We start from the raw sequence: 22,776 nt of genomic DNA, 5'->3' as shown, positions 1-22,776 counted from the left end.
GTATGGTATTCTGATCCTTCAATGTAGAAACTGTCAAATTCTGGGTAATCCTGATTATGGCTCCACAATATTTGAATTATTTCTTTCTGACTGCTTGCAATATTTTCTCCTTGACTTGGGAGTTCTGGAACTTGGCTGTAATCTTCCTGGGAGTTCTAATTTTGGAATCTCTTTCAGGAAGTGATAGGTGGATTCTTTCTACTTCCATTTTACCCTCTGGTTCTAGGATATCAGGGTAGTTTTCCTTAATAATTTCTTGAAAGATGCTGTCCATGCTTTTTTTTTGTCATAGCTTTCAAGTAATCCAATAATTCTCAAATCATTTCTCCTTGATCTCTTTCCAGGTCTTCATTGTTTTTCGAATGAGATATTTCACATTTTTCTGTACTTTTTTCATTCTTTTGATTTTGTTTGATTGTTTCTTAATGTCTTATGGAGTCATTAGTTTCCACTTACCCAATTCTAATTTCTTCAATGAGCTTTTGTACCTCCTTTTCCATTTGGCCAATTCTACTTTTTAAGGAGTTGTTTTCTTCAGTAATTTTTGTACATCTTTTTCCATTTTTTTGTGCTTTCTTTATCAGTCTATTGACTCTTTTTTATGATTCTCTTGTATCACTTGCTTTCCTTTTCCCAATTTTTCTTTATACCTTTTTAATTTGATTTTTAAAATCATTTTTGAGCTTTCCCAGGAGTTCTTTTTTGGTTCTGAGATCAATTCACATTTTGCTTTGCGACTTTGCAGGTGTTTTGACTTTGTTGTCTTTTTCTGAGTTTATGCCTTGATCTGCCCTGTCACCATAGTACCTTTCTGTAGTCAGGTTCTTTTTTTTTTTTTTTTGTCTCATTTTTCTAGCCTATTTCTTGATTTAATTACTTGTTAAAGTTCTTCTCTTAGGGTGGAGGGGACATTCTCCCAAGCTTCAGATTTTTTAATTCTGTTCAAAAATTAACTCTTGTTTTCAGAGTTAATTCTGGGGACTTACATGTTTTCAGTTCTTCCGAGGTGGTGTCATTTAAGAGGTGTAGTCACTGCTTTTCTGGCCTGTGCTCTGATCTGTGAGCAACCACAAATACTCATTTCTGTCCTGGAGTTGTGACTAGGGTTCTCACTTCCCTGTGTTGATTTGCTGGGACAGGACCTAGTGCTGGCACCCACTGATGCCTGCGCTGAACTGTTCTCCACTCTCACCTTGGTGAGACAGATCTCTTCTGTCCTTCTGAGTTTTCTTGGAATGGAAAATTGCTTGATCTCATCCTTTTGTTTGTTCCACCACTCCAGAAATTGTTTTTGAATCGTTACTTTAAAGTTGTTTGGAAGGGAATTTGGGAGAGCTCAGCTAAGTTCCTGATTATTCAGCCGTCTTCCATGAAGACATATTCTAAAGCCAAATTGAAATGATGTGGAGATTATTGGCATCTGTTTCCATTAACAGAGATAAATGAGAATTGTCTCTATTCTGTGATAAGGCACAGAGTCTGGTTGTGAGGGTAAGATTATTTGTTCAGTACTACTTTATTTCTTCTTCCTTCTGGGAATTTATGAATGGATTCCTTGAATAACAGTAAGAACCAGTAGAGGGTAGTTTTAATATAGTTATCTCATCTTGCCCCTTGTTTTCTTTAGACGTGTCACCTGGGGGAAGTATATGAACTGTGGTCAGACCTGCATTGCTCCAGACTACATTCTCTGTGAACCATCCCTTCAGAGTCAGATTGTGGAGAAGATAAAGGAAACTGTGAAGGTGAGTGAAGACTCAGTATTTTCAGAGAATTTTTCACTTGGCTTTATTAAAATTGCCATTTGCATAAGATTAAAATGTCATGTAACTAGCCATGGCTTTGTTGTTAATGGTTAATCTACAGATTCCAGCTACATCCTCGGTGTTTATTGACACATTGATTATTTTACCTGGTGTAGCTCTTCCTCTTCTGCTCTCCGTTCTTTGATATCGAACTCATTACCTTCCTCTTCTCCCCTTTGCAAAATTCCTTTTTTTCCATCCGGCTTATGTAACCAAACCTATAGAATATAGCTTAGGCCTACTACTGAGGACCCACTGGTTTTTTATATGTGGTGGATCTGTGCTATGATATATGACACGTTTTTATATGTGTGTTTATAATAAACTAGTTTTTGCATGTCTGTGTGTTGATAAGTATGACTGTCAGCAATGTCTCTCAATGAATCCTTGGATGATTTCTGTCATATCAGTCTTTTGAACAGAATGGGGGGTGTAGGCTAGGCAGGATGATGAGAAAGGTGTGCTTCCCTGTCTTGGTCTCAGTGATTACTCATCTAATTTTGAACAATTTCAAAGAAAATTGTCAAATAGAGCTCATTGCTGTCTAGCTCAAAGAAACAGGCTGGTAATTTAACCATCTGTGGGGGAGAGGTGCTGAATTAAGTAATTAATCCATTGGTGTTCAACCTCTTGTAATTCCCTTACTAGTAATATTATTGGGCAGGTGATTGGTGAGTGCACAGTATTATGCAGACAGCAAACTATCAGACTGATTTACATGTATGAACCAATGATTACCTTTGGAATTTGGATTACCTTATTCTTTGGAATTGATCCCCTGTTGTCTGATAGGGGTCCCTCTCTAAAAGTAATAAATCATAGTGAATGCAGTACTCCAAGGGTTGGTGTTTTGACTGCTGTGGGCACTCCCCCTACAGATGCAGAGAGCAGTCCTTGCTCATCAGCCAGCCTGGGGGCTAAGCTTTTACACGTTGAACTTTTGACAGCTGACTTAACCTCTCTGTATAGAGAGGCTTCCCTAGGACATGTGGGTCTGCCCTGTTGGTGTACTGAATCCTTATCTCCCACATGACACAGAGGTGTAGTCTTCACTTTGCTGTGTGTCATTTATTTATTAAAGTGAATGAAAAACACTAGAGAATTTTGAGAAATTTGGTGACAACTCTTAAGATCATTTGATAGACCTGACATGTCATGAAACTAGGATGGAGAACCACAAATGTAAACACAATGTATCTCAGACAGCATCATCAGTTATGTGCAGAAAATGAACCTGTCTCTCTGGAGAATTCATTTATTAATTATTCAGGAGAATTTAGAATTTGCCTTGCCACTGAAGAAAGGAGAGGACATTCTCTTGACATAAAGATCACCATGAGTGAAGGCAGAGATGAGGGAATTAACAGGAAATGTTGTGAGGGGATGCCAAGGAGACTGACCTAGCTAGAAAGGAGAGCTTGTGTTAGAGGGGACCATATGAAGATGGAGTTAGATGAGAAAGTGATGGTGTCCTCTGAATCCTGTTTGGACTTTATCTGATAGGTAACATAGGGAGCTTGATTTGGGAATGAAAGTGAGATTTCAGGAAAAGGAATCTAACCTGACATTGGAGTACAAGATAGATCACAGACAGAAGCCATTGGCAGGCTGTTGAGTAATCTGAGCCTGAGTTGCTGAAGGCCTGGACCAGGTGGTTATGGAACTGGAGAGAAGGGAGCAAATGACTTCACCGAACAAGTTTCATCTGCTCTGTAGTTTCAGGAATCCCTTCATATAGTATACATTCTGAGCAGAATGAATGTCTGGCTTTTCCTGTCTCTTTCTGAAGTGTGGGGAACTTGAGGAAAGATGACACTTCGAAGGCAGAAAATGAGTCATATTTGTTACTGTGATTCCATTTGTTTTGCTTTGTCAACTTGATTCCATGTTTCCATTTCCTCTACTGGGTGGGGTGGGGGGAGGTGTCATACCACGAGTGGCTTCAGGTTCTTCCCAGGATGATTGCATACTTCACAGAAATGAGAGGTTGTGGAAGTTGGAGTCTGTGGACCATGTAAAGACTTGGGTCATCATTTCATGGCAGTCCTGGGTTTTGTATATCTCTCAAGTTGTAGTTCCCCTGTGCTTATAAGCAGGGAGGATTCCTTGGGAACCTTTATTTTTCCATGCTTGGGAGTCCATAGGTTCTCACAAAATAGACAACAAAATTTGAGGCCCTTGACATCTGTCTTCGTGGAGATGTCTGAAAGCAGAAGAGAGGTGCAAAATGGCTACGGCTCTTTAGCATCAATGATATTCATGAACTTTGATCAGTGGGGTGTCCTATCTGTGAGAGGGAAACAGTGAAGGTAGGGGCATGATTGATTCCTTTGAACTGTGATTGTGTACATGGTTGTGTAGGGAAGAATGAAGAGCCTAAAAATCAGGACTTTTATTGACTAGCATATCTTAAGTGCCAGTCTTCTCTTGGGCACCCTGGATAAAGACAATATGTAATAGCTGAGAAATTTTTATCATCTCTGGGTTTTTCCTTTTCCATCAACGGAACTTGATTCCAAACAATGATCTTTCAAAACCCCATCCATAATGATCATTTAGCTAGAGATAATACAAATAAGCAGTGTGGAGCAATGGGTAGAAATATGATGATGATTTGGGAAACAAGGTAGGTTCTTGACCTGGGTATGTTCTGGGTTCTTCAGATTAAATGGTGGAACTATGAATCTGGGCATTAAAACTAAGTACATTTAATTATTTTAAATAGGAATTTTATGGTGAAGAAATAAAAAAGTCTCCTGATTATGAAAGGATCATCAACCTTCGTCATTTTAAAAGGGTGACAAATTTACTTGAAGGACAAAAGATAGCTTTTGGAGGGGAGACGGATGAAGCTACACGATATATAGGTATTTTACATTTTTTTAATGTGGGAGATGATGGTGTATTAATTTATTTACCTGTGAATACTGTGAATGCTATTTTTAATTATTATTTTTTTAGCCTTGAATGTAATGACTAATAAATACTGGTGTAAGTGAGTTATCCAGTCTGTTTGAGAGGCAGTGGTATGGTCTGGGCCTGTGGTTTTATTTAGATGGGAGATTCCTGGTGTAGACACTGTCCTCACCAGTGGAGACTGGCACTTGTCTTTGCCTCAGAGAGTTTCCTGCAGCCCTGGTAGTTTATGAGACTTCTTCAGGATCATATAGCCAGTATGTATCAAAGACAAGACTTGAACTCAGGTCTTCCTGACTCCAGGGCTCCTCCTCCATCCACTGGGGAACCAACACACATCCTGTTTTCAACTTCTTCCCTATAACTACAACTTAAATGGATTGTACTCTCTCAAATGATATTTTTACCTGTTGCCTGGTGTTGGCTTTACAACCACCCTGGGAGGAAGGTAGAATAAGTAGAATTGTTCCTATCCTGGCACTTGGAAAACTGGAACATAAAGAAGAGATAGCGGCCCCTGACCAGGGACTGGCAGAATTGTTCCAGAAACACTTTACTGGTTCATTGTGGTTGGCTTTGTTTTTTACCTTTGAAGAACCAGGTGGCACTTCTGTTTGGCCAAGAGGCTGCCAAAATATCTTTTCTTATTCCCTCTGGAAAGGCCTTCTCATAGCAGCAAATGACTGTAGTAAATTTGTGTTTGACAAGTGTAAAGATTTAAGGTTTGCAGGCAAGAATTAATTGTTTTGTAAAAATTGTTGGGAAAGCTGGAAAGCAGTTTGGCAGAAATCAGGTATAGACCAATACTTTATACCATTTACCAAGATAAGGTCAAAATGAATTAATGACCTAGATATAGAGGGAGATATTATAAAAACATTTGAAGAACATGGAACATAATATGTGTCAGACTTATAGGCAGGTGAACAATTTATGAATAGGTGAGATAGAAAATATTGGGAAGTATAACATGGATAATTTCACAATTACATTAAATTAAAAAGATTTTGTACAAATAAAACCAACGTAGCCAAGATTAGAAGGAAAGAAGAAAATTAGGGAAAAGCTTTTTTGTAGACAGTTTCTCAGATAAAGGTTTCATATTTCAAATATATGAAAAAACTTGTCAAATCTATAATGACTTGTATTAGTCATTCCTCAATTGATAAATGGTCAAAGGATATGAACAGGCAGTTTTCTGATGAAGAAATTAGAACAATTTATAAGCTCTAAACCATTATTGATTAGAGAAATGCAAAGTAAAACAGTCTTGAGATATCATTTAATACCTATCAGATTGGCTAAAATGAAAGAGGGTGAAAGCAACAACTTTTGGAGGGGATGTGGGGCAATTGATACACTAATTTATTGTTGGTGGAATTGTGAACTAATCCAACCATTTTGGAGAAGAATTTGGAATTGTGCCCAAGAATTATAAAACTGCCTATATCCTTTGATCCAGAAATACCACTATTAGTCCTGTTGCCCAAGATGATTAGGGAGAAAGGAAAAGAACCTATATGTTCTAAAATATTTATAGCAGCTCTCTTTGTGGTATCAAAGAACTGGAAATTGTGGGGATGCTTGTCCATGGGGGAATGATAAAAGAAGTTGTGTGTAATTATGATGGAATACTGCTGTGCTCTAAGAAATGATGAGCTCGATGGCTTCAGAAGAACATGGAAAGGTTTGCATGAAACAATGAGAGCGAAGTGAGCAGAGCCAAGAGAACATTGTACACGGTAACAGCCACACTGCTCTAAGAATGACTGTGAGTGACCGAGTCATTTTAACTGTTATAAATACCCAAATTAACCAGAAAGATCCTGTGAAGGGCGATGTTGTCTGCATCCAGAGAAGTAGCTGATAAATATGAGCATGCATGGGATGGTTTTAGATAAATATACATATTTGTATCTGATGGTGGCCATCTTTGGGAGGGTGGGGGCAGTTACATGATCACTTTATTATCTATTGAAAAGGAAAAGCAAGTTGTACATAAGAGATCTGCAGTTTCAGGTGCACTCCTTTTTTTCTATTCTCCTTTGTTATGGAAGTGCTTGTTTTTTAAATTTTTAAAAAAGCTTTCTGAGCTAGTTGCAACACTGGGCCTTGCTGAGCTGAGGAATCAGATCTGCTACCAGGATGGTCTAATGAAGGCAGCAAGGACTGGGACAGATTGGTTGAACTAAGTCCCCTCTGCACAGGTCCTTGTGGCTGTTGAGGACTTGCTTAACCTTCAGGTTTCCTCATTCTCACTGGTATCCATCTCAGGACACAGATGTTGACATTGCTGTTATCACTTTTTGCAGAGTCTGGTCACGGCTGTTGAGCCTTTCACAGGTCATGTGGCCTCAGTATTGCCTGGTGTCAGAACTTGGCAGAATTGAATTAGATCATATCATGTGTGTTCACATTTAAAATAAAAGCCAGACTAAATAAAGTAGGCCTTGTTTCTTTTGTGCGTGGCATCTAGGCATTAGCTTTAAGTGGATCACCACTGACTTGTCTTGTAGTGTGGAAGAGGACTGGCTTTCCTGTAGCTTATGCCGGTCGGAGAAAGAGGACAGAGCACTGAGCTAATGTCACAAGATCTACTCTCCTCTGGCCTTAACAGCACAGGTCATTTGCTCTGTTTCTGTACCTATTAAATAGAGCTATTAATGCTAGTTCTGCCTGTCTTCCCTACTTAGAGGCTTGTTATAGGGATCAAATGAGACAATAAAGGTAAGAGCAGTAAGGCAGGGATAAAGAAGGAAAGAAGTACCTGCAGCCCTAGAGAGGAAGGCACCTACACTCAAAAGACATGCAGACATCCTGCTCTGTGCACTGGGTTGCCCAATGCAGATAACTTAGGTACAAGCACCTGCTCAGAGAGTGAGCAAATAGGTGTATGAGGAGGCATAGAGCCCAGGTCAGAAGGCAGGTGATCACATGTGTAGGTGTGGTCAGAGTGGAAGAAGACAGGAGGCTACCTCATTCCCGCAATGTTATTTGGGTATGTTTTTTTCCTTGCAGCCCCAACTGTCCTTACTGACGTTAACCCCAACTCCAAGGTGATGCAAGAAGAGATTTTTGGTCCTGTGCTCCCAATAGTGCCTGTGAAAAGTGCGGATGAAGCTATACAGTTCATAAACCAGCGAGAGAAACCCCTGGCCCTCTATGTGTTTTCTAATAACAATAAGGTGAGTGTTAGGGAATGCTTACCGGAAGTCTGGGTGCAAAATACAGCCTTCTTCTGTCAATAAGTCAGAAAGTGTTTGTCTGATTTAAAGCTAGACTTCACCAAGGAGGACTACATTATTGGATTTCTCTTTGGGTTAATGGGCCCATAGGATGTTACTGAGCTTACAAAATGCTCGTAAACTTTCCCAAACTTTTCTGACTTATAGTTGAGTCCTACGAGGGTGAATGTCCTAAGGTGTGTGACTCACAAACAACCCTGAAGTGTGATGGGGAATCATTATTTCAAGTGCAGCTTGCTTTTCTGTCCCTAATCTATATGACATCCCTGGTTAGGTGGTTGATGGGTTTCTCCATATTTAATTGGGGGCACACAGGGCAGGGGAGTAGGAAATGGACATGGATGGGGGTGGGGGAAGGACAGGGAGTTTTTGAAGTATGAGGTGTGCTTCCTCTGTGGCCTTTGTGTGAGACCTTGTGGGGCAGAGAGGTTGTGTCAGTGATGTCTTCTTCCACCTCCTGTCTTTTGGAAGCCTGTCTCATGAATGGGGAGAGTAAGTTAGCTGGTGGAATTCATTGAAGTCATTGTTCCTATTGTGGCTCACCAGGACAGCTCATCTAACTGGAAGGAGGAGGAGGAATAACTGGGAAGAGAGGAAGGAGATGTGGCTAAGAGGAGGCTGCTGTCTAGAGGCAGCCAGGATGGCCAGTGGGCCAAGAAAGACCATTCTCACTAGGAGGAATTGTTCCACCCTCAGTTGCTGGGACTAAGAACCTAGAAAAAAATGGAGGTCCAATAGGGTTATGCCCTTGCAAAGGACCAGCTCAGGTTTGATCAGTTAATAAAATGAACTTTTTTTTCTTTTTTTTAGGGAAAAAAAGTTTTATTGATGCCTTTTGTCTTTATATCAGAATTATTTCCCACCCCCAAAATGAATTCTTCCCTCATGCCAAAGAAAAGCTATTGAATACATGATACATGTACATGATACATGAAATGTCTGAGCAGCCCGTGCAGTGGATAGAGCACCAGGCCTGGAGTTAGAAAGACTCATCTTCCTGAGCTCAACTCTGGCCTCAGACACTTACTGGCAGTGTGACCTTGGGCAAGTCACTTAACTCTGCTTGTCTCAGTTCTTTATCTGTCGAATGAACTGGAGAAGGGAATAGCAAATGGCATTATCCTTTTCAAGAAATCCTTAAATGATATCACAAAGAGTCGAATACAATTGCAAAATGACTGAACAACAAAACATGAAATGTCAAAGCTTTGAGAGTGACCCTCTCTGGTAGTCAGTCCAGGCCGCCCACCCTCTGCTGTGGCGCTGCTGCCTTCTGGGACCTTCACTAGTTGGTCCCTTATTTGAAAGTAGATTTTGTTTTAGTGCCATTTTCATTATGCTGTAGTTATCATATATATTCTCTTGGTTCTTCTTGTAACAGTGGCCAGAAGAAGTATTTGTTCCAAATGTTTTGGGGGGAGCAGTAAGGAAGGGTGCCAGCTTTGAGTAGGGAAACAGAGCCTGGAAGTTGAGGGTCAGCATGCCTAGTTTTGTTTGTGCTGGGTTTTTTGTTTGTTTCTTTTTTAGTTAAAGTGGTAGAGCCAGACGGGTATTGTTGTGTTCTTTCTTCATTTTCTAAGAGGACCATGACATCAGAGAAATGATGACATGACTCGCACTTGACTTTTGAGTCAAGCTTTGAGTGAGGGAGGGCTGTGCAAGATCACACTTGAAAGCCTCACTTTCTCCTCCTGAGCCATCTGGATCCAGTGACCAGATACTCATCAAGATGACTGGAGATGGCCCATGATGCAATGGGAGACCTTGGCCTTTTAGGCTAGGGTCTTTTCAGGTACTCACTTAAAGTGAGGTAGTATCCATTCAGTGAATAGTCCTCTTTAAAAGGTAGTCAGGGGATGGGCCCTTTAAATAGGAAAGGAAAGATAGATAGGTAGGTAGATAGATAGATAGATAGATAGATAGATAGATAGATAGATAGATAGACAGACAGACAGACAGACAGACAGACAGACAGACAGACAGACAGACGGACAGATAGACAGACAGACGGACAGATAGATAAAGCTGGGAGGGGCAGGAGCCTCAGGGTTGTTGTTTGGACCAGAAGACCAGAAATAGCTCTAGGTGCTCTCCATCGCCTCCCACATCAAGGACAGAATTCCTTGACATTTCAAGCTCTTTGCTGCCTGCTCCTTTCCTCCCTTTTCAGTCTTCCACTTCATTCTTCTCCATTCCCATCACAGTCGAGCTCCACTGGCCAGTTCTTCTGTGGCACTGGCCTTCTCCATGCTTGGGGTGCTGTGTCTCTTCCCCCTTTCCTCTCGCCCCCCCATCTCTGCCTCTTAGCTTCCCTGTTTCCCTTAAAGACTCAGCTCAGTTCCTGCCTTCTCCCGAAGCCTGTCATGTCCCTCGCTCCTTCCCCCTGCCTACTCCTTTGAGGTGGCCTGCCCTGTGCACTGCATACATCTTATATACATCCATTTATTTACATTTCACCATTAGAATGCGAGCTCCTTCAGGCCAAGGACTGTTCTTGCCTTTCTTTGTATCCTCAGTGCTTAGCAGAGTGCCTGGCAGTGAGTCAGCATTTAATAAAGGCTTTTTTGATTGACTATTTTAAATTTTTATTTATTTAACTTTAGAAAATAAAACCATTTTGAAGCAAGGCCAACCTCCTTCTTGGGTGAGCTAAGCCAGTGGTCATGTGATCTCAGCAAGGCCTGATGTCAGTGGGAGAGAGACCCAGGAGGGGCTTGGAGTGAGTCAGAAGAGGTAGAAGGGGTCTGATTCCCAGAGGTGGCAGCTCAGGCTGGGATGGAAATCAAGCCAATCCTTTTTGCTGCTTCCTCTTTCCTGCCTCAGCTCCTGTTTTCTCACCAACCTCTCAAATTTGGAGATGCTTTGTAGGATTTCATCTTCAGGTATCCCTCCCATCTGCTCAAGAGGCACCAAGAGTGGGCCGCTTGAATAAGTCATGGAGCAGAGACCAGATGAACTTGGTGTAGGGAAGCCTCCTAGAGTCCAAAGGTTACGGAAGGAACACTGAGACAACTGTTCGTGGATGCTAGAAATTAAAAGGGAAGGATTTTCAGGTGCTGGCCAGAGAACAAGGATGAACTGGAGCCTGTCAGTGTAGAGAAAACATCATTGTCAACTCAACCAACATTTATTAAGCACCGACTTTTTGTAAGGAATTGTTCTGGGCACTGAGAAGCAGCAAGACAAAGCCAAACCATCATTGGCCTCAACAAGTTTACATTCTACTGGGAGAAATGGGGAAGATAAGACCTGAATGCAGTGAGTAGAATTCAGGGTAATTTGAGGTGAGAGCCAGCGTTGGCAGTCAGGAGAGGGGGAGCCAAGGAAGCTTTCTAGAGCCCATGTGTGGCCTCCAAAGTCTTCTAAGGAAGATAAGAATTCTAAAAGGTAGAGATAAGCTATGGGCATAGCATAGGGATGGCTAGGCCGGAACAAAGGTGGTATGAGGGAGAGTGATGTGAAATAAGATTAGAAAGATAGGTTAGACCCAGATGGTGAAGAGTCTTAGATGCCAGTCCTAGAGTTTTGCATTTTATCCCAGGGGTAATAGGGAGCCATTGATTGCTTTTGAGAAGAGTGATGTGATCCAACTTGTGCATAAGGAGAATGATTCTGGCAGCTGTGTGGAAAGAAAATTGGAGGAAGGGAGAGTCCTGCCCCAATGCCCCTGAGATCCCCTTTTCTTCTTGGTGATCTCATCTGCTCCCTTGGGTTTAACTTTCATATTTAGGCAGATGACTCCCAGATACATCTAACCTTCCTCTCTCTACTGAGTCCTAATCCATATGCTGTCAGCTCCCTACTTGAATCTCCAGCTGGATTCCTACAGGCATCTCCATCTCAAAATGTACAACTTATTATCTTTAAACCTTCCCCTGCCCAAACTCTGTCTTCTTTCTGACTTGGCTCTTTCCATTGAGCTTGCCGTCATTCATTCAGTTGGGACTCATCTTTCACTTCCTCTATCCTCACTTTCAGTTAGCAGCTACACTCGAACACTGTTCCTCCATGCTGTATCCTGGTTCAGGCCTCTTCTGTTTCTCAGCCAGGACTCTTGCATTCTTTCTCTCGCTTCTCTAATCCATCCTCCATAGGGCTCCTGAAGTGTGAGATTCCTAATGCCGGGGCTCCCCTTGGCATTCCATGCTCAGGAAGTCCCAAATGCTCCTTCCTGTTGACAATGGGATCTAATCCATGTGCCTTTAAAAGCCCTTCCCAGTCAGATACCAGCCTCCCTCGGCAGACTTAGTGCACACACTTGGCATTGTAGCCAAACCAGTCTGCCTGTTGTTCCTCATACTTGGTAGCCCATTTGCCATCTCTGTGCCTTTTCCTCAGCTGTTTCCCTTGCTTGGCATCTATTCCCTCCTTCCCTTTGCTGAATGGATTTCCTAGCCTCCTTCAGGGTTCACTTCCTTCCTCCAGGGTAGCCTCTTCAGGAAGCTGTCCTGATTTCTCCCATCTCCCCAGAATTTACTTTGTATCACCTCTGTAATGAGTATTTTCTCCCAGTTGAATGAATGAAAAAGCATTTATCAAGCGCTTGTCATGCAGAAAGCACTGTGCTAATTGCTAAGGATACAAAAGGGGAATCAAAAGTTCCTCCTCTCCACAAGTTCTTGTTCTGATAGGAGTCAATTGTGAGTCAGGTAGTTGCTCAGTCAATAGTACCTACCTTGTGCGAGGCACTGTGCAGAGCACTGGGAAGACAAAGAGGAAGAAGGCAGTCTTTGCTCTCAAGAAGCTTATAATTAAATGGATAATGACCCACGTGAAAGAAAGCTGAAAGGGCAGGGGAGGAGCAAGTACCTTGTATGGGAACGTGGAGGAATGGTGGAGAAGCCACAGAAGTCCAAAATGAATGTGGTCCCAGGAAATGCATCCATCATTCCTATTGATGATCATCCATTTCTAGTAATTGAGTTATTTGTTAGTGCCAAAGATTTGGTAGTAAGTACTTTATTTTCCAGGTCTTCAATAGTAGGATTCACTTCTTGGTACAGTTGAGATGGAGGGTATGGGGAGTGGAGCAGTGAGAGTCCAGGTGATGTTAGGTAATATGGGCCCAGTCAACCCAGTTGTGTGAGTTTCTCCAGTAACATATAGCAGCCAAGGAGTGAGAGCAGAAAGGGCAGGTGGCGGCTGTGATCCAGGGCCAAGAGCTACAGAAGGACAAGGGATTGAATAGCAGAGAATGGTACAGAGTGGGCCTGGTTAACTAGAAATCAAAACCTGGAGGGGAGGCAAAAGAGACCAGGCACAGCACAGGGAGCTGGAGGTTTCTATGAGGATGAAGTTCAGAAACAGGCCAGAGCAACCCCTGGTCCTGACTTCCTGGAGTGTCTGACAGGCCATATAGGGCTGAGGCTCAGCTACTCTGTAAGTCCAAATTGAAGAAGACAGAAACATGAGACAAAAAGCCACTGTTTTCAAAAGAAACCATTGGACAGGAGAAGCAGGCAGTGAATGGTAATGAGGTTTGCCCTGTCATTGTGCCACCGTGGTACATTTCATAATCCCCGTCTCCAGCTTTGAAAGGTGCCAAGAGTTGGATCAAGTTTAAATAACTGTGTTCTCCACTTTCAGCATCAAAAAAAAGTAGAATTACTGGTTTTGAATTGCCTTTCAATAGTTGCGATTCCAGTGATTATATTTTTGTGAAAGAAGAGCCTGGGCTGGGCCTGGGCAGGGATAGGTAGTAAAATAAAATGCAAAATTTTGCCAAGGTCCTGGCAAGCTGTAAAATGCTGGTAATTCAAGTCCCTTTTGTTGGCGTTTAAAGGATTTTCATTATTATAATGTCTAATTTTTAGAATATGCAAACAAAAAATTTTAAACCTGAAAAAGAAATAGATGTCAGAGGAGAGAGGCAAAGGAAGAGATTATGATCAGAGAAGGGGATTTTGAAATTCTTAATCCTGAAGGTGGCACAATTTTTTATGATGGTGAAGGCTTGACCAACCTTGTGAGTGGGTAAGGTAGAAGAGAGATGATAGTTAAGGAGATTAATGAACTGGGAGGCCAAGATGTTCCCATAAACATAATGGATATTTATATCCTTGATGGTGATGTTACTGGGGCGGGGTGAGGAGAGTGACCAGGAAATGAGTGTGATATGAGCAGGGTGATAGAGATTGTTGGAGCCAGTCTCAAAGGAGGAAATGTTGCTAAGCAATGACAGTGGGATGAAGGTCTGGAAAGCGCAGGGAGGAGCAAAGAGTAGGCAGGGGACCATGAAAGAAGGAGCATCCAGACAAATCAAGAGTGGGCCGGGAATCAGGAGGTCATCTCCAGAAAACTAGGTTTCCACAAACACAGGAAGAGAGCAAGCATTCTGGAGTGATGAAAAGGTATGTGTTAAGTAGATGGTGGATCCATGGGACCTGAGGTGAGGGTGAGGATGGGGGCAGTTTGAGCTGAATAGGAATGAAGAAAATGGTTAATGGTGAGAATGTAGCTAGTCTGGGTCCATAGGCATTAGGAGAGTGAGAGGTTGGCATTTGCTAACTTAGCCATAGGACAGGAGAAATACCACTTGATCCTCAGTTGTACAGTGAAAAGGGTGCAGGAGTGGCATTAGGTGAAGGAAGCTAGGAAGCCTGGGCAGTATTCGATTGGGACTATCTCTTAACTTTTTGTTTCTCTCTCACAGTCATCGAGATAGGCTGTTGTGTCTAGGAGATCTATGGTAATGATGGCCAGGAAGGATAGTGAGTATTAGGTGGAAATGAACCTATGTGGAGACAAGCCTTGAAATTTTTAGAAAGTGATTAAAAAGAAGAAAATGGTGGAATATAGACTATATGCATATAGGTAATCTGCCAGCACCTACAAAGAATGGGCACACCAATTCCCTATTTATAAGGGCAATGGCTGGCAGAACCATAAACTTTGTTTCTTCATGGTTATACAGCATATGTCCAGGGTAAATGTGTGCCATGGCACTTTGCAAACAAGCTGCAGACAGATAGATCTGAAATTATTAGGTAGACACAAACAACAACAAAGCGCCAGATCTAAATGAACATTTTGCCCATCTGCTGCTGCCGCTTCACCTTCCACTCTGGATCACTGGATCACCAGAGGCTCTGCCTGGGCAGAGCTAAGCTGCTCAGCTCTGTATTTCCTGAAACCTTGTGTCCATCTCTGCCCTGCCAACCCCCTTCCCACCCCCACCTACCCCATCCATGCTCTGGGAACATTGTTTCAGGGAAGTGTGTGTTAGTGGACTTAGCATCTTTGTGACTTTCCAGACTTTCCAGACACTCTTCCCTGGATACCACTTCCCTATGTATGTTGCCCTAGGATGTAAGCTTGCTGAGGGCAGAGATGTCTCCATTTTATATTTGTGTCCCTAGTTCTTAGCACAATGCTTGGCACACATTAAATGCTGTTCATTCATTCATGTAACCACCAAGCAAAAACTACTGTTGGTTCATGCAAATGCATTTCCCTTTAGATAATAGATGTTTCTGAAAAGTTTTATATTAGAGCCATGTCGTGTCAAACCAGATTGCATTTTAAATTTACTGTGGGTATAATGCACTATCAAAGAAACCCTGCAATGGGAAAAGTAAGATATGATGAAGAATCCTGTGGACAATTTACTTGCTTGGTTGAGCAGATCTTTTTAAAGCCAAACATACAGACTTCTCTGGGGATGTCCTGCCTCGGTTTGTGCCGCTGGTCAGAGGCAGTGGGGCTCTGCACTCTTGGGATCTTTGAGGACTGGCAGGGCCAGTGAGAGCAGAATGTCCTATTTTATCTTTTAGCTGATTAAAAGGATGATAGAGGAAACTTCCAGTGGTGGGGTTACTGGCAATGATGTCATCATGCACTTCACTCTCAACTCTTTGCCCTTCGGAGGAGTCGGTAAGTGTTAAGTCCGGTTACACAACGTGCTTATTTTGGAAGTGCCAAAGGCGGTGCTTTCTTGTTTTTGATTCTTCAGAGTCTTTATCCCCTAAAATTCAGAGATGTAGAAGATAGCTGTGTATGTTTGGTGCCGTTGGTACCAGCTGTCAAAAATAAGATAAAATGCTAATCTCAGTGGAGCATTGATCTGTATCAGGGTGGCAGTTTCTTGTGCTCTTGGGCCATTTTTTAGTCTTAAGCCTGCCCCATCATAATATATAATATCTCACATTTGTTGCAGTTAAATCTATCCCTTCCCCAATTAATTTGTTCGTAGACTCATCAAGCAAGAAGAAGGTGTCAGTTTCTCCTCTGTAAGATGGGGGATTGGCCTCAGTGACCTTGACAGTCCCTTCCAGCTCTACATGTAGGATTCCAGCATGGTGTCCAACCTTCTCCTTTTATAGATAAGGAGAATATGTCCCAGAGAAGGGCAGTCGCTTATCCAGCCTCTCCTGACTAGTTTAGGGCAGATGTGGGACTAAAGCCTGTCTTTCATGTCACAATGACGTCTGAATAATTTTTCCTGTTAAAGTCACTTCACCCTCTCTGAGCTCTCTGATCTTCTGTTTGAATTTATCTGTTACTTTTGTAAGGCAGTAAAAGTGAATGGGTATGTTACAGTCATCCAGTTAACGGGCATTTATTAAGAGCTTACAATGGGGAAGGGAGTCAAGATGGTGGGGTAACAGAAAGAAGTCCCGGGAACCCCATCCTCAAACTCCTCCAAACCGATCTAGAAAGCAGAACTCATCCTGATGGGAAAAGTCAAGAAACAATCACAGAGATGACATGTGGAGAGAGGTCAAGGGGGAACCCCAGCCTTGGGTGACTGGGAGCATGGCGGCGCCTTCACCAGTAATCGAGAGTTGGGACGAAGAAAACATTTGGGGGAAATGTGACATCCAGAAGGAGATGTGTGACTGCAGCTAGGGCTGGACATAAATCTGGGAATCCTTTGCCAGACAGATCAGCAATTGGGAGAGTTTGAGAAGAAAAGGGGGCCCAAGACAAGCCTTGGAAGACCTCCCTGGTTACTGGATGTGACCTGGGTGTTTGAGTCTGTGTTTGTGATTCCTGTTATTTCCACCACCATTCCCCCTCCACCCTAAAGCAAGTAAACAAACAGGTTTGTAATCCTGTCTGCCTCTACTGTCTGTTTCCTCACTGTTTACTCTGCTGTGTATGTCCTGGAAAGTGCACATGGGCTAGAAGGCTCCTAGGCCTCTAGAGTATGCTCTGGGAGAGATCTTGGAGGCCCTCCAGTCCAACCCCCTGATTTTGCAGATGAGGCCCAAGTGACCCAGACAAGGGAGGTGACTCGGTCACAGTCACACAGGTAGTGAGTGTCAGGGGGGATGGGGAGCCAGGTTGGAGCAGAGCATCGATGAGACTCAAACAGGCTTTGTTTCTGACTCATACTGACCTTATGCTAATAGCTCCAGTTTCCTGTTAGAGAGCTTTTCTTGTAACAACCTGACAAGGTAAGTCATGTAAGTTTTATTTAATTACAAACTCCCATTTTAGAGATGGGAAAACATTGTTTTAGGTTTTAAATGACTGACCTACCTGCATATGGCAGCTGGTAAGCAACAGAACTGAGAACTCTGTTGTATTCCTTCTCTTCACTCAAAACATCCATTCTGACATGTTTCAGCATAGCTTTGGGTGAACAAGTAGATACCAACCCTAGGGGTGCCTAAGCAAACAGGCAGCCACCAGAGCAGGGCCCCTGCCAGTGCTTTAGCATAGACCTAGGTAAACAGACAATTGTCAGCAACCAGACCCCCATATGCTTCATTATAGCCCCAGGGAAACACAGAAACACCCCACCAACCTCAGCACATGCCAGGCACCAGCACTGGAACCCCAGCTCAGCACCAGTTAAGCTTCCAGACCCATATGGCCCCAATTGATCAATAACAAAACCATCAGAAATCATGTGATTATCTCAATAGATTCAGAAAAAGCTTTTAACAAAATATAGCACCCATTCCTATTAAAAACTCTCAAGAACGTAGGAATAAATGGAACTTACTTTAAAATGATATTTATCTAAATATCTAAAATCATCAGCAAGCATTATCTGTAATCAGGGGTGAAGCAAGAATGCCCGTTATCCCCTCTATTATTTAAAATTGTACTAGAAATGTTAGTTATGGCAATAAGAGAAGAAAAAAAAAGAATTAGAATAGGCAATAAAGAAACGTAACTAACGCTCCTTGCCGATGACATGTTATACTTAGAAAATCCTAGAGAATCAACTAAAAACTACTTTAAATTAATAGCAACTTTAATAAAGTTGCAGGATACAAAATCCATACAAATCATCAGTATTTCTATGTATTACCAACAAAATCCAGTAGCAAGAGATAGAAAGAGAAATTCCATTTAAAATAACTGTATATAATAGAAAACACTTGGGAGTCTACCTGCCAAGGAAGTATATGAACACAACTGTAAAACACTTTTCATACAAATAAAGTCAGATTTAAATAGTTGGAAAAATATTCATTGCTCTTGGGTAGGCAGAGGCAATATCATAAAAATGAGAATTCTACCTAAACATTTGTTCAGCACTATACTAATCAAATATTAAAAAATTATTTTATAGAGCTTGAAAAAATAATAAAATTCATCTGGAAGAACAAAAGCTCAGGGATGTCCAGGGAATCAATGAAAAAAAATGTGAAAGAAGGTAGTCTAGCCATATCAATTCTCAAACTGTGTTAGAAAGCAGTAATTATCAAAACAAACTGCTACTGGCTAAGAAATGGAGTGGTAGGTCAGTAGAATAGATGAGGTACGGATTACATTATAGTAAATGACCATAGTAATCTACTATTTGATAAATCCAAAGATCCAGACTTTTGGAACAAAAACTTGCCATTTGACTAAACTGCTAAGAAAACTAGAAAACAATTTGGCAGAATTTAGGTATAGATCAAAATCTCACACTGTGTACCAAGATAAGGTCAAAATGGGTACATGATTTACACATAAAGGATGATACTATAAGCAGATTAAGAGAGCGTGGAATAGTTTGTCTGTCAGATTTGTGGATGAGAGAAGCATTTAGGATCAAAGAAGATACAGAAAACATTACAAAATGTAAAACAGATAATTTTGACTGTATAAAACCAGTAAGTTTTTGCACCACCAAAACTAATGCAACCAAAATGTAGGGAAAGCCAAAAACTTAGGGGAAGGTGGGAGGGTGGAATATGCAACAAATACTCTGAGAAAGGCCTCGTTTCCCAAATATGTAGAAAGCTGAATCAAATTTATAAAAATGCAAATCATTCCCCAATTGATAAATGGTCAAAGGATATGAACAGGCAATTTTAAGATAAGTTAAAACTATCTATAGTTATATAAAAAGTGCTCTAAACCACTATTGATCAAAGAAATACAAATTAAAACAACTCTGAGGCGCCACCTCACACCTATCAGATTGGCTAACGTGACCAAAAAGGGAAGGTGTTGGGTGTTGGAGGGCATGTAGAAAAGCTGGAACTCTAATGCACTTGTTGGATGAATTGTGAACTGATCCAGCATTCTGGAGAGCAATTTGGAACTATTCCCAAAGGGCTATAAAACTGCATACACTTTAACCCAACTAGATCAAAGGGATGCCCATCAATTAATTGGGGAAACAAGCTACAGCATATAATTGTAATGGAATATTATTGTGCTGTAAGAAATGACAAGTAGGATGATTTCAGAAAAACCTGGAAAGACTTACATGAACTGATGCATAGTGAAGCGAACAGAACCAGGAGAATGACAGAAAACTGTGAGTGGCTTCGCTGTTCTCAATGGTCCAGGACAGTCCCAAAGGACTCATGAGGAAGCAAACTATCCACCATCAGAAAAAAGAACTGATAATGATTGAAACAGACTGAAGCATGCTCTTTTCACTTTCATTTTTTTCTTTTATTCAAGTCTTGTATAAAATGACTGATATAGAAATATTTTACATTATCGCACATGTGTAGGCTCTGTCTGATTGCTTCCTGTTTTAGGGATGGAATTTGGGACTCAAAATTTTAAATAACAATGTTAAAAAATTGAAAAAAAATAAATTGAATAGTATCCATCTTCTGACTGTCATCTGTCAGCTCTTAGGCCCTACCACTCTGGTCTCCAGCTACCTCCTGGGAATTTCCTACATGATCCTACAGAAAAATACCTTCCAAGAAAAATTTTCTGATGGCTGTGAATTAAGGACTCCATTAGTAAAGTTGCCTCTGAGGCTTTGAGAAAAACATTTCTTTTTACTGCCATTTCTATGATAATGATCATTTCACTTCACATGTTTTCAGATTTCAACTCTCTCATAAATTGTCTCAGTTAATCCTCAGTACAGTCTTGTGAAATAAGCAGAAGAGATTTGGGTTTATCCCTATTTAAACATAAATTTAAGTTACCCCATTGCAACTCAATTCAGTCATAATCTAAGCTCTTGGAAGGCAAAGGTCATATCCCTTTCTTGTGTATTGCGCTCAGAATTGGATTTTGCACACAGTGGATGTGCAACAAATGCTTGTTAACTTATGGTTATTTTTTCCTTGGATTCTAGGTAATAGTGGGATGGGTGCATATCATGGAAAACACAGTTTTGATACTTTCTCCCATCACCGATCATGCCTAATAAAGAGTTTAAAGATGGAACGTGCCAACAGTCTCAGATACCCACCAAATAGTCAGTCCAAGGTAGACTGGGCAAGATTCTTCCTCTTGAAACGCTTCAACAAAGGCAGAATTGGTCTCTTCTTTCTCGCCTTCCTGGGTATCCTAGTTGCTGTAACTCTAAAAGTGAGTACTCTCTCTGTTATACAAGCATAGCTGAAGTCTTATTCTTCTCTTTAGGTGACTGGTGAATTGCTTATTTTTCTGCTTTTTCAGGATGGGTTTTTGGTCTACATCTAATGTTTTCTTTGTGTAAGCACATTGGACATTTAGAGCTTTAAAAAAATGGGCAGAGGTTGAAACTCTTGAGTCTTCTGCTCTTTTGCGGATTGAAATCGGTGTCAAATTGAGGCTCTAAGGCTGGGTGCTTATTATTATGTGCTGGGTAATTGGTATCTATGGGATAGATGGGATAGATCCAAAAGGATCTTTGAAGGGAAGGCAGAAAAAACTGCACAAAGAGGCACTTGAGCTGATTCTTGAAGCAATCAGAACTCCAGGAAGATAGGAAGGGGCCAGGTTGTGAAGAGCTTTAAATGCCAAATGGAGACATTGATATTTGGTCCTAGAGGTAACGCGAACAACTGGAGTCTGGGTGGGAGGGAGGGGGACAGTGATGTGGTTAGACACACACTTTAGGAAAATTGCTTTGTCAGCTGGGGAGGAGAGACCATTGGATAGCCCAGGTGGGAGATGATGAGGGCCTCTGCAGGGTGGTGGCAGTGTCAGAGGAGAGATGTTGGCAAGGTGGGAACTTTGGAGAGAGCAGATCCTGGTGAGGAATGAGGTTGAATGCCAGACTGCAGAGGGTTTAAAAGAGAGTGAAAGGAGAGGAGGTCAAGTCACAGCTTTTTCAGAGTTTGGCTGAGAAGGGGAGGAACTTCAACATATGATGGCTGGAGCTTTGTTGTAGTGAGGGTTAAGGATGGGAAGGACTGGTGGCAGGGGGCAGAACCAGGAGGTAGATTCTGACCGAAGACTGGAAAGAAAGGAAAGGGGTACCAGTGGGATGGTCTGCTGACAGAGGTGGGAAGAGCCGTCTGGTCATCACATATTGGAGGTAAGGAGCCATTGAACATGATGTCAGGGGAATGGGAGAGAGGAGAAAGCCCATGGTAAATGGCCTTAGTTTTGTATGTGGTGAAGTCCTGAGCTGGGCATAGGGGAGGAAAGGTGCGTCTGAATTGGCTATACAGGTAGTGATCCTATTATTTCATTTCAGCAACTGAAGTAGAGAATTCTGTTTTCAGCCAGGTTAGATTAGCAGAGGAATTCATGGAGGAGCATACAATGGCTTGGCAACTGGCTTTGGTGAAAGATGCCAAACTTCTCAAGCATGTGATCGAGTGGGATGTATAGTCTTTCTCTTTCACTCTCTATCTCTGTCTCTCTCAATAAAGCTTGATTTGGATCATGCTCTTTGTGATTGTAGTGGCAGGTGTCAGAAGCCTCACTGGACAGCTAATCTGTGCTACCCTATGAACATGAGGGCTTAAGGGAAGGGTGATTGAAGGGAAGCAGACTCGGTGCTGATTTAGGGCAGAGAGAAGCACATCCCTGACCCGACTGGTGGAGGAGAAGCTAGATAACTGTTTCATTGATGACTCAATGTTTAATAGATTTCTGTTTCTGTTTCTGTGTGTGTGTGTGTGTGTGTGTGTGTACGTTCGTGCACGTTTAATTCTGAAAGGGTTTTGACTTCCCTCACCCCATTGTACCTTTTGGGAGTGAGAGATGCAAGTTGCATTTTGAATCATTTGGGTCTTCTCAGAAATACCAAGCTGTGCTGAGGAGAAAGGCCCTGTTGATTTTTCTGGTAATTCACAGTCTTCATTGGTCCAATAAACAGTGAGGAACGGCGGATTGCCAAAGGCAGCACTGTCTGTTAAAGAGAGGTAGGCATTCCTTGTTCCTTTTTACCCAGGTGGGTTGGGGAGGGACCTCCACATAGTTCTCTAGACTCATTACACTGGGCCTTGGCCCCTGATAGTCAGATTTTCAACTTAACTACAGACTTTTTTTTTTAAACAACATACAAAATAAAAATTAGATTTGCAAAGATAACGTAGAATATGTGGACCAATATACCACTGAGCAGAGAAAGAGGAGCTTCTTACATCCAGGTGCCAGGGATCAGAAGCGCTCTGGGGCAGCAGGCTGGAGGGAAGCCTGGGCCCCATAGTGGCACTCAGCTGCCAATCTGT

General features: G+C 41.9%; 1 protein-coding gene across 7 annotated transcripts in view; it reads left to right on the top strand.

Moving 5' to 3' along the window:
- Positions 1-22,776, top strand: part of ALDH3A2 (aldehyde dehydrogenase 3 family member A2) — a 51,355-nt gene that overhangs the window by 25,212 nt on the left and 3,367 nt on the right. For 5 of the 7 annotated variants that reach the window (XM_072640003.1, XM_072640001.1, XM_072640004.1 and 2 more), the window contains 6 exons: positions 1,628-1,745; positions 4,531-4,672; positions 7,740-7,906; positions 15,739-15,838; positions 20,463-20,698; positions 22,344-22,467. In XM_072640003.1, coding sequence (XP_072496104.1) covers positions 1,628-1,745; positions 4,531-4,672; positions 7,740-7,906; positions 15,739-15,838; positions 20,463-20,698; positions 22,344-22,424 — 844 coding nt within the window. In that variant the 3' untranslated portion in view covers positions 22,425-22,467. Of the gene's footprint in view, positions 1-1,627; positions 1,746-4,530; positions 4,673-7,739; positions 7,907-15,738; positions 15,839-16,620; positions 20,699-22,343; positions 22,468-22,776 lie in introns of those variants that run through there. The other 2 variants (XM_072640005.1, XM_072640007.1) reach the window with 2 other exon arrangements.

The sequence above is a fragment of the Notamacropus eugenii genome, chromosome 2, assembly GCF_028372415.1.
Source record: "Notamacropus eugenii isolate mMacEug1 chromosome 2, mMacEug1.pri_v2, whole genome shotgun sequence".
In the NCBI taxonomy this organism is placed as follows: Eukaryota; Metazoa; Chordata; class Mammalia; order Diprotodontia; family Macropodidae; genus Notamacropus; species Notamacropus eugenii.
The sequence above is the reverse complement of the archived record's forward strand: the minus strand, read 5'-3'. Positions and strand labels throughout refer to the sequence as shown.